General features: G+C 38.0%; 1 protein-coding gene across 2 annotated transcripts in view; it reads right to left on the bottom strand.

The window, feature by feature from the left end:
- Positions 1–411: 411 nt before the first annotated feature.
- rngtt (RNA guanylyltransferase and 5'-phosphatase) overlaps positions 412–13,739 on the bottom strand; it is a 137,024-nt gene continuing 123,696 nt past the window's right edge. For both annotated transcript variants that reach the window (XM_057822367.1, XM_057822368.1), the window contains exons 15-16: positions 9,792–9,915; positions 412–2,329 (exon numbers count right to left, since the gene is read on the bottom strand). In XM_057822367.1, coding sequence (XP_057678350.1) covers positions 2,169–2,329; positions 9,792–9,915 — 285 coding nt within the window. In that variant the 3' untranslated portion in view covers positions 412–2,168. The remainder of the gene's footprint in view (positions 2,330–9,791; positions 9,916–13,739) is intronic.

Raw genomic sequence — 13,739 nt, 5'->3', positions numbered from 1 at the left:
GCTGTGGCTGTGGGTTTAGGCCAGTGCTACTCAATTATTCTGTTACACCCCCCCTAGGAAGATGTTAACGTTCCACGCCCCCCCAACTCTCTGCCACTACTGTAAATATACTGTAGTATAATTTGTCTAAAAGATTCCTATTATTATAAGTACAACTCTGCATTACATTGTGTCCCTTTGAATATTAAACAAAAAAAGTGTAAAAAGACATCCATACTGTAAAAATAGACTCAAAATACATTTTTTGACCGTTTGACATTGAAAACAATAAAATAAAATCAATAAATAATCATAAATTCAAATTGATTAGCAACATTAACTCGAGAGGACAATATGCCAAACTATTAGACTGAATAAACAAAAATTAATAGAACAAAAACGACAGTGTCATTGGAAAGACAGTTTTTATTTTTGCTGCAGGCAGTATCAGCTCCTTTGCTGTGGTGTTGGGTGATTTTGCATTGAGTAATTTGGTATGCTACCTAATGTGATGCTGACAGTCCTCGCTGGTTTACTGATGTAACACTGACAAAGCGGGACGATTGTTGGCAGTATTCGGCACCTTTTCGCTGAAAAAAAAAAAGAATTCCTGCTGTCCGCTGCGAACATTTTTAGACAAAGTAAACAGACTGGTCTTTCCTCGTCTCCCACTGTACTAAAAGTCAAAGCCAAATGCTACATACACTTTGTCGTATTTCTTCGTCTTAGCTTTTCATATCTCCAGTGCTCTTTGCTGTGTGCTCTTGTTTGGTTCAAAAATACTGCGCACATGCTAAAAATGAGAGCGCCACTGCCACCCACTCAGTGGATGTGCAATTCACTTTATTCTTGTAAGGCAAAAAAAGTATGTTCCCCAAGGTCACATGCGCCACCCCAGCATCGCTCTGCGCCCCCCCAGGGGGGGCCCGCCCCACTATTTGAGAACTACTGGTTTAGGCTCACCTAAAGGACTGCATTCATTTTAATTTTATTTATTTTTAACTTAACATTATACTTATGTTCCAATTTGCTGATATGTTTTGAAAAATGAAAATCCTGTTCAATTGAAAAAAACAAATAAAAAAAAAAAAAACAGATATTTCAAAGTAACACATTTTAGAGCTGCAATTGAAATACCGTGACACCATGAAATCGTTATATTTTTGGCTTAAGGTTATCATACCGTCAGAATATCATACCGGCACATGCCTAGTTAAAAACAAACAAAAAAGACGTTTGCGGTGCATAAGCAGCGATTTACTCTCTGCTCACAAAGCATCATGGAAAATGTCTTACAAAACTTTCCTTCATCCAAGTCAAAGAAAAGAAAAACAATTTCCAAAGTTTGAGCAAGTTGACTTGTATGCACTTTCAAGTATTTTCATTCAAATCCGTTATGACTAACCACACACACACACAAGATATATACAACATTCCATTGTCTTGTGCTATGTATCACCTCTAAAATAAAGCTTAAAAAAAGGTACAAGCCAGAAAAAAACAAAATGAGACCAAAAAATATTCAAGTAATAAAAATAAAATTTAATTAGACTAGTTCAATTGACGATGCCTTGCACGGACAAAATTTTTAAGGAAAAAAAAAAAGGTAGTATGTGTAATACAGAAGTCACCAGTGGCCAAATGTATCACAGTAGGATTTTACAGCAGCTTGATTTTCTACTTGTCCTGTCTGTTTGTGGAGCGTGTGTCATCACTGTGTTACATCCCCGCCCATCTGTGCAGCCTTTAAAGCTACAGATGGGCTTCATTTGGACAACTTGGAGTGTTCACATCCAAGCCAGATCTGTTTTATGTTCTCTCCTTTTCATCCTAAAAATCAAAACCCCGCAAGTTGCAAAAGCAAAGTGACATCAAGAAACTGTTTTTTTTCTAATGCGGGTAAATTTAAAAGCAATTAACCGGAGTATGAAGCTTCGCTGAAAATGGTGATGTTTACTCCAGTCCATTACAAAAAGCCAACCGACCGACTCTAATAGCTCAGAATCAAAATCAGGATGATGTTTTTTGTTTGTTTATTTTAATAAGAACACCAGCAATTAAAGCAACAAAGAACATAACAAAGAAAATCAAACGTAATGATGTGGACAGGTGGGTAAGTGGATATGAATTCCTTCAAATGTGAACGTTTGTAGAAAAGTCCAAAATGGTCCAGTCCAGTTCACTCGAGTTTATTGGATCGACCGGTTAGGTCTCTTTGGAGGGGGAGGGGGCATTAGCTCAGAGTCCGGGTCTGTCTGATGTTTGCGGGCTTGAACTGCTTGTGGGCACCGGTCCACGTACTGCAACAAGATTTCCTTGGTGACTGGTTCCTGGATGCTTTTACACACCGCTGGGAAAAGACAAGGGATGGGAAGCACAACTGTCAAGGAGCGGCTGCAGGAAATACTTGCTGAAGCAGCGTGGGCGTTATTAATAACTCATTCACTGTCGTGGAAGTTCTCAGTCAGCTTGCCTGTGTAATTCTGGTTTGTAAATCACTAACGTTTATCAGATCCCTATACATGCCGGCGTTGCATCGCTTTGGATTTGAGATCAGCACAGCTTTTGAGTAGAAGATTAGGGGCGTAATCTGATTATTTTCTTTCAGTAACGAGCAATCTAACGCATTCATTTTTCCAAATCAGTAATCTGATTAAAGTTACTTTCCTTAGTGTCTGTGCGTTACTACTTCGTCATGGCCTTATAATATAATGTAGAATGAAGACAACTGTAGTCATGTACGGAGAGCATTTTGAATAGAAAATGTTAGAAAGGTCCCCATCTTCTCACTAAGGGTTCGTTACCATGGTAACCGCTCACTGTTACTTCCTGTTTTGGTCTCGGGTCACACGCTAAGTGTTTTGGGAATGTTGATCTGTGTGCGTCCATGAATGAACGAATTTTTCCTTCATTTTGGAGGGTTCCAGCAAAACGTTGAAGCTGCTACATGCGCGGCCATTTCGTAGCGCTGCTGTTGCAACGGCGAGCAGTCATCATTCCAAGTCTGCAAGCATTGTTTACATCATATTTGTGCCATGAGGTGACGTGTTCGTTTAGCATCTTTGGGATGTGTTGTAAGTCCGATTGAGTGTAAAGTGCTTAGTTGCTGCCACGTTTTGTGGCCAAATTAACCGTGTGTGTGTGTGTGTGTGTGTACGGTGTACTTCTGGGTTGTGCGCGCGCATTCGCGCCTGCCCCCACCCTTGTGTTTATTGAACTGTTTATTGCACAATTTGTTTGTGTGTTGTTGATTATTGTGCGGTCAATTTGCATTGTTTTACATTGGCACTGAGATGCTGTTAACCCTAACCCAAAGTTCAGAATTTTTGACATTAGGCTTAATCTTTGAGTTTGCGGGTGTTTAATTAGTCAGTGGAGTTGATTTGAACAAATTCCATGAAGTTTGTCAGTTATTTGTTATTTGCACAAAAATTTGCACAAAATATTAAATAATGTGATGGTTCACTTAGTCGTTTTTCCCCCTTCTGTCATTGATTGCATACAAGCCTCACCAAAATATGAAAACCTATAAATGTTTGGGTGATTTTAGTTAAAGCAGACACTGTTATTTCATTTGTGTGATTTTGACGAAGATCAGATCACATTTAATGTTGATTTTATGCAGAAATCTGAGATATTCCAAAAGGTTCAGATACTTTTTCATACCACTGTAATTAAACCCCCGCTAACTCGATGATTAAGCCTTATGTGAAAAATTCTGATCTTCCTCTTTAAATTCAATGATCGGAAAGTCAACTACATGTGATGACATTTTTCTGTTGCCATTCTTATGTTGAAGCATTAAAGGGAGAAAAATTGGTATTCAGTAACTGATAAATCACTTTTAAAGTAACTTGGTTATTTTGATAATAACGTAATCAGTAAAGTAACTTTATTACTTTTTTGAGGCGTAATCAGTAATTAAATTACTTTTTATAGTAATCTGTGAGATCACTGGTTAAGAGACAGAGAAATGCATAAATGTTTGAAAATAAAATGTCTTGGCACCTCATACTTAAACAGAGTTCAAATATAGTAATGTAAAGACACTTGTTCAATAATTAACACATTAAGTCATTCATTAATTATTGTTTAACTTTTGCTTCTAAAAGGTGATATATTGTTTTATGTTGGAGTTGTATTTACAGTATGTGCAGAACTTCGTTGAAGCTTCGGTTGCTTATCAAGTGCTCTAACACATATTCTTAAGTCCTGTAACCAATAATATATTGAATGTTAAAATTTTTAGGGCATAATGAATGATATTTTGTCAAAACTTGGTTGATAAAACCCACTGATTGAGCAAATGGCGGTCAACTGAAAGAAGCAGGTATAGTCTATGTTTAGCTATGCTTGGTGCTTATACTGTCACAGAAAACAATATTTTGAAAAATTAAAGTCAAAATACTGTAATGGCTAGCAATATATAGAATTCTGCTGAGAAAAGTTGGCCATGAATTGAGTTTAGCTTGAGTGGTGACTACCACTGGGAGGAAAGATTACAATGACTGACAGATGAGCATTTGGCACTCATCTAAATCTCTTTTCTGGATAACGTCCAGTTTTCCTCTAGTGAAGAAACCCACAGTAACAAAAAGAGGATCTCAACCATTTAAAGGGTATTGCCGCTATTCAGAATGCTTTACAATTACTTTTACTGGGTCCTACCTTTAAATTAATGAGCCAATTATTGGTGTGCAAAATAAAAGAAGTGGTAAAACTTTGTCAGTGTAACTCTTTATATTTGACATGCAGGTGACGCATCGGATGGCTATAAGATAGTAATTATCTTTGTGGAACTCACAGGCCACGAGGGAAGTGTTGTCTGATTTTGTTAATTGCTAAAATCATTACAGATACCGGATGCAAGGACAAGTCCAGGATCAGACCTGATCGGAATGTTAAGCAAAAAAGCCCCTGGTACCAATAATTCTTAAAATTTATATCTGATGTTTTAAATACATAGGCAATACTAGACAATGCTACGTTCTAAAGCTGTTTCGTCATTTGTTGTATTAAAGTGTAAATAGTGACTGAATCGGAATGTATTTTCGTTAAGTTCATGTTCATTGTTTACCAATTTTAGTGAACTAAATAAGCAATTTTGAATCTGTATATCTTTGTATATCTTTAATGTGTGTCATGAAATTAACTCAAATAAAACAAACTTCATGAGTTGTAATAAGTGTCACTGTTAATAAATGAACTCTGGAATTTTCTATTCTAGCATTGTAGTGGCCAAAAGCCAGACAAAAATATCAAATGTAATCACAGATAAGTAAATGCTCAATTTGCCTGCCCGTGATGACATGATGTGGGCATAACTGCAGCCATATCAGTTTAGTCTTCAGATAAAAGCTGCTTCTGCCTGCGGAGCCACACATCATCACACCAGACATCCTGCAGACACAAAGCTCAATAAGCCTTGCTTTCTCATCGTCTTCCATCGAGTCATTCTTTAAATGTATTTTTTTTACTGCTTCCACTCACTGTGTCAGTGGACTCTGGTCTATGTAAAATAGTGAGGTCAGCAATTTGAGTCTGACAAGAATAAGCTATGTTTCTGCAGTCAACCACACTCTTTTAGTATGTGTTCAATGCAGGAGGCAGGAAGAGACTTGAGAGTATAACATGCACTGAACACCTTTGAAAAACATTCAAATTAAAACTGTTAAGCATTGTTGTTTTCGTCAACAATAATGATAACGAAAATATTTCGTCAAGGAACATTTTTTTTCATGACTATGACGTGACGAGCTAAAAATGTGGCTTGGGAGACTAAAATATAAAGACATGAATGCAAGTTTTTGACAACGAGACAAAAATGCGACAGTTTCTATCATATATTGACAATGCGTGACATTTTATATTGTACGTGGAGTACGTCAGCTTGCATCCTAGTGTTTGGGTCGTGTCACTCATGTTAGATGTGCTGCGCCTCTCGCTCACTATCCTCGTTTGGAAACACATGGTAAGATTCTTTTTTTTTTTTTTTTTTTTTTTAATCCTGGCAAGAGATAATATGCAATGTTGGTTTAGCCTTTAAAGGTCTGTAATGAGTGATTGTCACACACTAAATAAACTCCTCATGTTAGCATAGCATTCGCGTTAGCATCAGAATCAACTTTAGCATGGCGCGCATGCTCTTAAAAGCTAAGAAAACTTTTTTTTTTTTTTTTAACATAAATTTCCTGGCATCTAGGTGGGTTAAATTGAAAATAATGTAATGCTTTTCCAGCTGAGTTTATTATCATCATGAAGCTGGCGTTGTCCTTGTAGACGCTACAATATGTGCTCGTCTGTCTATGTACATTCGATATTGTGTCTATGTACATCCGATATTGTTAGAAACCTTTATTTATTTTTGGACTAAACCCTTTGAATTTTACAGATGAAAACATTTTGAGTAACTGTCGACTTAAACCAGACAAAATTCGTATGAGATTTCGTAGACTAAAACTAGACGAGGATGAACACATTTTTTAATGACTATAAAAAAAAACAGACTAATCAGTATTTTCGTCCACAAGACTAACCCCGTTAACACACCCGGCACGTCTGCGGCGCCGACGTGTCAACGCACCAGTGACGCTCGTCGTCAATTTCCATAGGACGCGTTTTACAGTGCTGGCCAAAAGTATAGGCACTCCTGCAATTCTGTCAGATAATGCTCAATTTCTCCCAGAAAATGATTGCAATTACAAATGCTTTGGTTGTATTATCTTCATTTATTTTGCTTGCAATGAAAAAACACAATAGAGAATTTTAAAAAAATCAAATCATTATCATTTTACACAAAACTTACCAAAAAATGGGCCAGACAAAAGTACTGGCACCCTCAGCCTAATACTTGGTAGCACAACCTTTAGACAAAATAACTGCGAACAACCACTTCCGGTACCCATCAATAAGATTCTTACAATGCTCTGCTAGAATTTTAGACCATTCTTCTTTGGCCAACTGCTCCAGGTCTCTGAGATTTGAAGGTTGCCTTCTTCAAACTGCCATTTTCAGATCTCTCCACAAGTGTTCTATGGGATTCAGGTCTGGACTCATTGCTGGCCACTTTAGAAGTCTCCAGTGCTTTCTCTCTAACCATTTTCTAGTGCTTTTTGAAGTGTGTTTTGGGTCATTGTCCTGCTGGAAGACCCATGACCTCTGAGGGAGACCCAACTTTCTCACATTGGGCCCCACATTATGCTTCAAAATTTGTTAATGTTGAGCCTTTTCATAAAAAAAACATTCTTCTAAAATGTTTTTGACTTTCTTAGGTAAGTTCTGGCAAACTCCAGCCTGGCTTTTTTATGTCTCTGGGTCAGAAGTGGGGTATTCCTGGGTATCCTACCATAGAGTCCCTTTTCATTCAGACGCCAACGGATAGTACGGGTTGACACTGTTGTACCCTTGGACTGCGGGACAGCTTGAATTTGTTTGGATGTTAGTTGAGGTTCCTTATCCACCATCCGCACAATCTTTCGTTGAAATCTCTCGTCAGTTATTCTTTTTTGTCCATATCTAGGGAGGTTAGCCACATTGCCATGGGCTTTACACTTATTGATGACACTGCGCACGGTAGACGTAGGAACATTCAGGTCTTCGGAGATGGACTAGAAGCCTTGAGATTGCCCATGCTTCCTCACAATTTTGCTTCTCAAGTCCTCAGACAGTTCTTTGGTATTCTTTCTTTTCTCCATGCTCAATGTGGGACACACAAGGGCACAGGACAGAGGTTGAGTCAACTTTACTCCATTTTAACTGGCTGCAAATGTGATTTTGTCATTGCCACCACCTGTTATGTGCCACAGGTATGTAACAGGTGCTGTTAATTACACAAATTATATAAGCATTTTTCAAAAGGTGCCAATACTTTTGTCCGGCCCATTTTTTGAGTTTTTGTGTAAAATGAAAAAGATTTAATTTTTTTCCCATTCTCTTTTGTGTTTTTTCATTGCAAACAAAATAAATGAAGATATTACTACCAAAGCATTTGTAATTGCAATTATTTTCTGGGAGAAATTGAGCATTATCTGACAGTATTGCAGGGGTCCCAATACTTTTGGCCAGCACTGTATGAGCAGAGCGTCTGTGGAGCGGCTCAATCGGTTCACGCGAGGATTGCAAGATCTCGCGCGAGTAGCGGGTATTTAAAGATAATAATACAACAACCATTTGCCTTTCAGACCCCGCGTATTGGTCAGCTTTCTTTTTGAAAGAAAGAAGAAAAAAAGCCCTGTGCTAAAGAGAAAAGCAGTCCCGATGACAAAGATTTTAACATGTATTTTACAAATGAAATGCCTCAATGAATCATTTCTTTTCTTATGAAAGGTTTTCAAAAGTTTTGATGGAGAAGTTAAAGCGCCACGCAGAAATTTAATTGTGTATGCAGGATTTGTGTATTAGTTCTTATTTAATTCCAGGTGTTTTGGCTCCTTTCAATTGATATTATTAAACTGATTATTTATTTAATTATGTATTGTTAAATAATTTTAGTTCTTATGTGAATATTAGTTCCTACTTGTTTTGTTTTGTTAGGACAGGTTTTGTATTGATGCGCACCGCGCCAAGATTAAAAGCAGAGTTGGTACTGTCCTGCCGTGTTGGTTATTATTATAGAAGACAGCAGTAAATCAGCAACAACAAGTAAAGTGACTCGATCTACCCACAGCCTCAGGAGATCTGATGGATTCGAAAAGTAAGTGTTACAATTGCATATTATTTTGAAAATCGACCGGATCCACCGTATTTTTACACGAGTGACTTCCGGTCTGCCCGATCCTACCTAGTAGTATTTACGCAGAGGGTCACGTCTCGCGTCAAATAATAAACTGTTGTTTTCGCGTGGGACGCATTGAACCGCCTCTAGGACGCGTCTAAGGAGCAGTTTACATGGCTACTCTGCGACACAAAGATGCAATGACTGAGTAGCGGACTCGCCTCGCGTGCATATGGTATTGGCGAAGACGAAAAATTCTGAATGCTGCCTCCAAAGTGGAAGAATCCGATTGCTGGGGATTGAGGGGGAGCTTCCTCGGCATGCAAATCAAAGGCTCCCGCGGCGCGAGACCGCACCGATAACGTCAGCCCTCGTACTCGTCACATTGGGCATGCACAGCGGTGCTACCAAACATTAAAAACAGCAAATATGGCGGAATTTCGGCTTTAATTTACTGTTTTAATAATATTTTTAAATTAAATATGTGGAATGTCTCAATTTTTGTGCCTTTTTGAACAGAAGAAAAATGCCATTGCATCGAGTGGGCGGGCATATTTTTTTCTGGGTTGAGGGAGCTTGGTGGGGTCAAAGTGGATCATTCTCTGTCGCCCTGTAAATCTGCACTGCCCCCTAAGGCCTGGCATGAATACTACATCGTTTTCATGCAGAATTGTGACATTGTTCGAATGGAGACGGAAATGCAAATGCAAATTTGAAATTTTTCGTATTCTCGGAGAGTCACCATTTAAACGGCCCCTAAAACGCGGCCGCACTGCAACTAGTGTGCATTGGCTGTTTCACTTTAACGGCCGGGTATTACCGCGTTGACGTGATGGCAACGTGTAAACGTGCCTGGTGTACTACCGGGGTAAGACTAGGGGGAAAAAAAATTAAAAGGGCTACCAAAAACAACACTACTACTCAGTTCAGTTGATGATGCATAATAAGGATTGGATGATTCAAACAGATGCCACAATGAGTTTGCCAAACTCGAAATGATTCTTATCAGAAAAGGTTTTTGGTGCTGCACTTTTAAGAATGCATGCTTCGGGTTTTACTTAACAGTTGCTCACTAAATAAGCATTGGACTGGTACTCACCCATAGCAGTGTCGTAGGAGTTTGGGAAGCTCTTGTCTATCCTCTGCCTCATGAACACCCAGGTGTTGTTGGCGAAGGTGCACTCGATGATCTTGTTGTCGTACAATTTGAGCTCTTTTGTGGCCTGCACGTATGACACAACAGACAACAGCTTTTCATTTCCACAGGGCAGAGCGGACAATTTCGGAATACTGTTCCTATGATTGCCCATTACTCTTATTAGCCAATGATTGCATTCTGCAAGAGTGAGCTCCATCTGGCTTTGAACACAAGGCATCATTTGAATGTAATAAATGTAATTCACTAACTACAATGACAATGGTGTTAAAAACACATTAAATATCCATTACCGTTATAGATTATATTGGCGCAGGCGGCCGCTATTCAACTTTGGAAAAACAGTGAACACTGGTTATCACAATTCTCAATTGCGAAATGGATATTACAGCACAGGCGTTCATTTCTTCAAATGTACGATGCACCAAGTTATAATAGTTTTGGAATATTTATTATTTAGTTTTATTCAGCATCGATGTTTATCCCATTCTCTAAATTAGTTAGTTTTAATTAGTTTTTAGAGTGGAATTGCTAGATTTTATTAGTTTTTTCTTGAAATTATTCGTGTTATTTTAATAATTTTATACTTTTAGTTTGTATTTATTTTTAGCAGAGAGAGAGAGAGAGAGAGAGAGAGAGAGAGAGAGAGAGAGAGAGAGAGCGAGAGAGAGAGAGAGCAAAAGAAACTTGGCTGCGAACCTGTGTTCATTATTTATGCTTGTAAAATATATATATAGAGAGGCAACGCCAATGTGTATCATCTTTTCTGCTGTTGTTGTGTTTTCCACCGGCGATCGGACACTTAGAGCCAGTAGTGTGGTTGTTTGAACGATGTGCTAATGCTAGCGAATGCATGCTAACCGTTTGTGTCATTGCTGTAATAGCACCTAATTACCATTTATTTACGTTGATGCGAACCTGTTTGGTATCAAGGACGAAATTGATTCAGCAAATTATACGGACGTCCAGCATCGTCATTTGGGAGTTTAGCTCGCTGTATAGCCAGGACCGAGCCGTAGCGTTCTGGTGAGGATAGTATATTCGCATTTCGTTGTTCATGCATCATGTAACATCATACTGTACATTTATTCAGCATGTTGTTTTCTATTGTATTTTTATATTAAAATGCCTTTCAAGATGATATATCTGTTCTATGTGTTGGATTTTAGTAATTTTAGTAAGTAAATTTGCCCCAAAAATGCGACTTATACTCCGGTGCGACTTATATATGTTTTTTTTCCTCTTCGTTGGACATTTTATGGCTGGTGCGACTTATACTCACGTGCGACTTACAGTCCGAAAAATACGATAAATTTAAGTTTCCGAGGTTCTTCCGCATTTCTGCTCGTGACTTGCATTTTACAACAACAGTGGAGCTGGCACAATTATGTAAACGCATAAATGCAAATGTTACAAGTTTTTGTTTGTTTACAGTTGGTAAACATTGTTAGACAAGGGAAGACAAATTGATGTGCCTTACAACAACACATACTTTACGTAGATGGACACCTTAAAAGGTGGAAAGGCGCTATACAAGTGTAACACCATTTACCATATATCGAGACTATGTGCATTGTACTTTGATGATGAAAGGCTCGACCTTCGTTAATACCTTTCTAACAATTTTATAAATTGTGATTTATTGACCTGTTTTGCACATGCACCAATCGTTTTAAATAAAACAAGAAATGGAATCATGTTGTCCAAATGTTTTATTGCAATTAATATCTGCAATAAAAAAAGAATGACATACTATTTTTGTTTATATGTACCTACCTTGAAGAATTTCCCTGTAACAACAAAATCCGTCTCAGCCATTCTGCATTAGGCAAACAGTAATATTACTTGTAATTTCAACTTATTTTGGTCACTCAAGTGGCCGGCGTATCAATCTAGACCTCACGTCAACACAGGCGGACAAGTTGTTATAATTTAGTCCATGAATGATCAATGAAGTGATAAGAACAAACATACAATCTTTTATGTAGATCCTTAGGTTTAAAGCATATCCTTAACTTAATGTCTGCAGCTGGTTTCGATTTAAGGAGTATGGCGAGGTAGATCCACACTGTCGCATTGTAGCTACTAGCTGGTCGCTGATCAAAACGTTCCACTTCCAACCTTATACATAGGCGCTTCCAGGAGTTGACGCACAGCACAGAAAATCTCGGAGTCTCATCTACATTGTGCTGAATCCATTTTTGGAGATTCTGTGGGTTTCTCTGGTTTGATTTTGCAGTTTTAACTTTGTCAACACACTGCTTACTTCCACCGCACTTCATGTTGTTCTGTCCAAACCAGAAGTTCGGAGCAGAAATTATCAAAGATGGTGCCGCCCATTAGCGGAGTTCCAAAAAAACGATTATTGCATGCATCGCGATTCGACACGTGACGATTCGATTACGATTCATAAAGGTTCAAAAACTATGATTTTCCTACTAACTTTATGACAGCCGCTCGTAGCGGAATGAAATTCAAGAAACGTTTGCCACCCGGACACCTTTGACGGACGCATGCACACCGTTATAATGGACGCTGCCTGTAACTGAGTGAGAGATTTACTCCTTTTCAAAAGACTGGAAAATAAATTTGTGTATGAGTCAGGCAGGCAAAGAAGGCTTCTGTGCGACCGCACAGTTATTTTTTAGAGCGAGAGGGGAAGAGAGATAGTTCGTTGCTCATTGTCTTTCAGATGTCCAGCTGTAGTTTCAAGTCATGTCAGTTGAAAAATGTCCTAAATGTGTTGCTAAGACCCGTGTGCGTCTGTAAGAGGTGAGTACGCGAATCCTCTTGTACTGTTTAGCCTTTATTGTTGTTGTTTTTGAGGTGTTAATAGTTAGCACCGAGCGCTAAGCTATTGAGCTAATTCGTTAACGTGTATTTCATATGCAGAACGTGTAAAACCATGATTAAGTACAGCGGTAACACTACATACTGCGAAATAGTAGAGAAATCTGTGAAAACAAAGTATATTGGTTAAAAGAAGTCTTATTCCTAAAGACACTTTGTTTCCAGAAAATATGGAATTCATTCCACCTGTATAAATTTTATTGTATTGTTGAGAGAAATAAGTACTCCCTTTTAAAATGGTTAATATTTTTGCACTTTCTTGTAAAAATAAATCAATAAAAAAGCAGCGTAAGGGCAGCTTTTTGTTGTATGGGCATTTTTCCATCGTTCCTGTTGAATCATTGGGATATTTTAAATAAATAATGGACAAAAATTTGTTTGTCTACTTTATTAATTAGTAATGTATGATGCATCGATAATCGTGATAACCATGATCATCGTCAATATCGCGATCGTCGTTCAAGAATCGAATCATAGCCCCCCCGAATCGTAATCAGAATCGAATCGTGGGGTGCCTAAGATGGCACACCCCTACCGCCAATATTTCGCTCAAGGGAACTTGTCTATAAAATATCAAAAAAATTACAAAACTGAAGTTGTCTTTAATTTCAATATGTTTTACTTTCGTAAACACACAAAACAAATTCAGTTGATTATTTTTTCCTATATTCATCACTTGATATTATTTCAGTTAAAGATGTTTTTCAATTTCTAGTTTTTTTTTCTAGTTTTCATTCATTTACCATGTATGACCATAACCTTGAGATGCACCCATGCACTAATTGTAGTGCTGCAACGATTAATTGATTAACTCGAGTATTCGATTAGAAAAAAAAAGATTCGAATAAAATTTTGCTGCTTCGAGTATTCGTTTAATTAAAGTGGCGTTGTAATGGTTTGTTTTCAAAGTGTTGTCATTTAGTTTTATTGATTTGGATGGATACACTGCCCTCTAGCCTGCCTCATTTCACATGGCTGAATCCAGCTGCTCCTTGTTTAGACCAACATAAGCTAAGTTTTTGTTTGAGCTAATATTTTTCG

This window comes from Corythoichthys intestinalis, chromosome 19 (genome assembly GCF_030265065.1).
Source record: "Corythoichthys intestinalis isolate RoL2023-P3 chromosome 19, ASM3026506v1, whole genome shotgun sequence".
Lineage (NCBI taxonomy): Eukaryota > Metazoa > Chordata > Actinopteri > Syngnathiformes > Syngnathidae > Corythoichthys > Corythoichthys intestinalis.
Note: the sequence above shows the minus strand (reverse complement) of the source record. Positions and strands in the feature narration are given on the sequence as shown.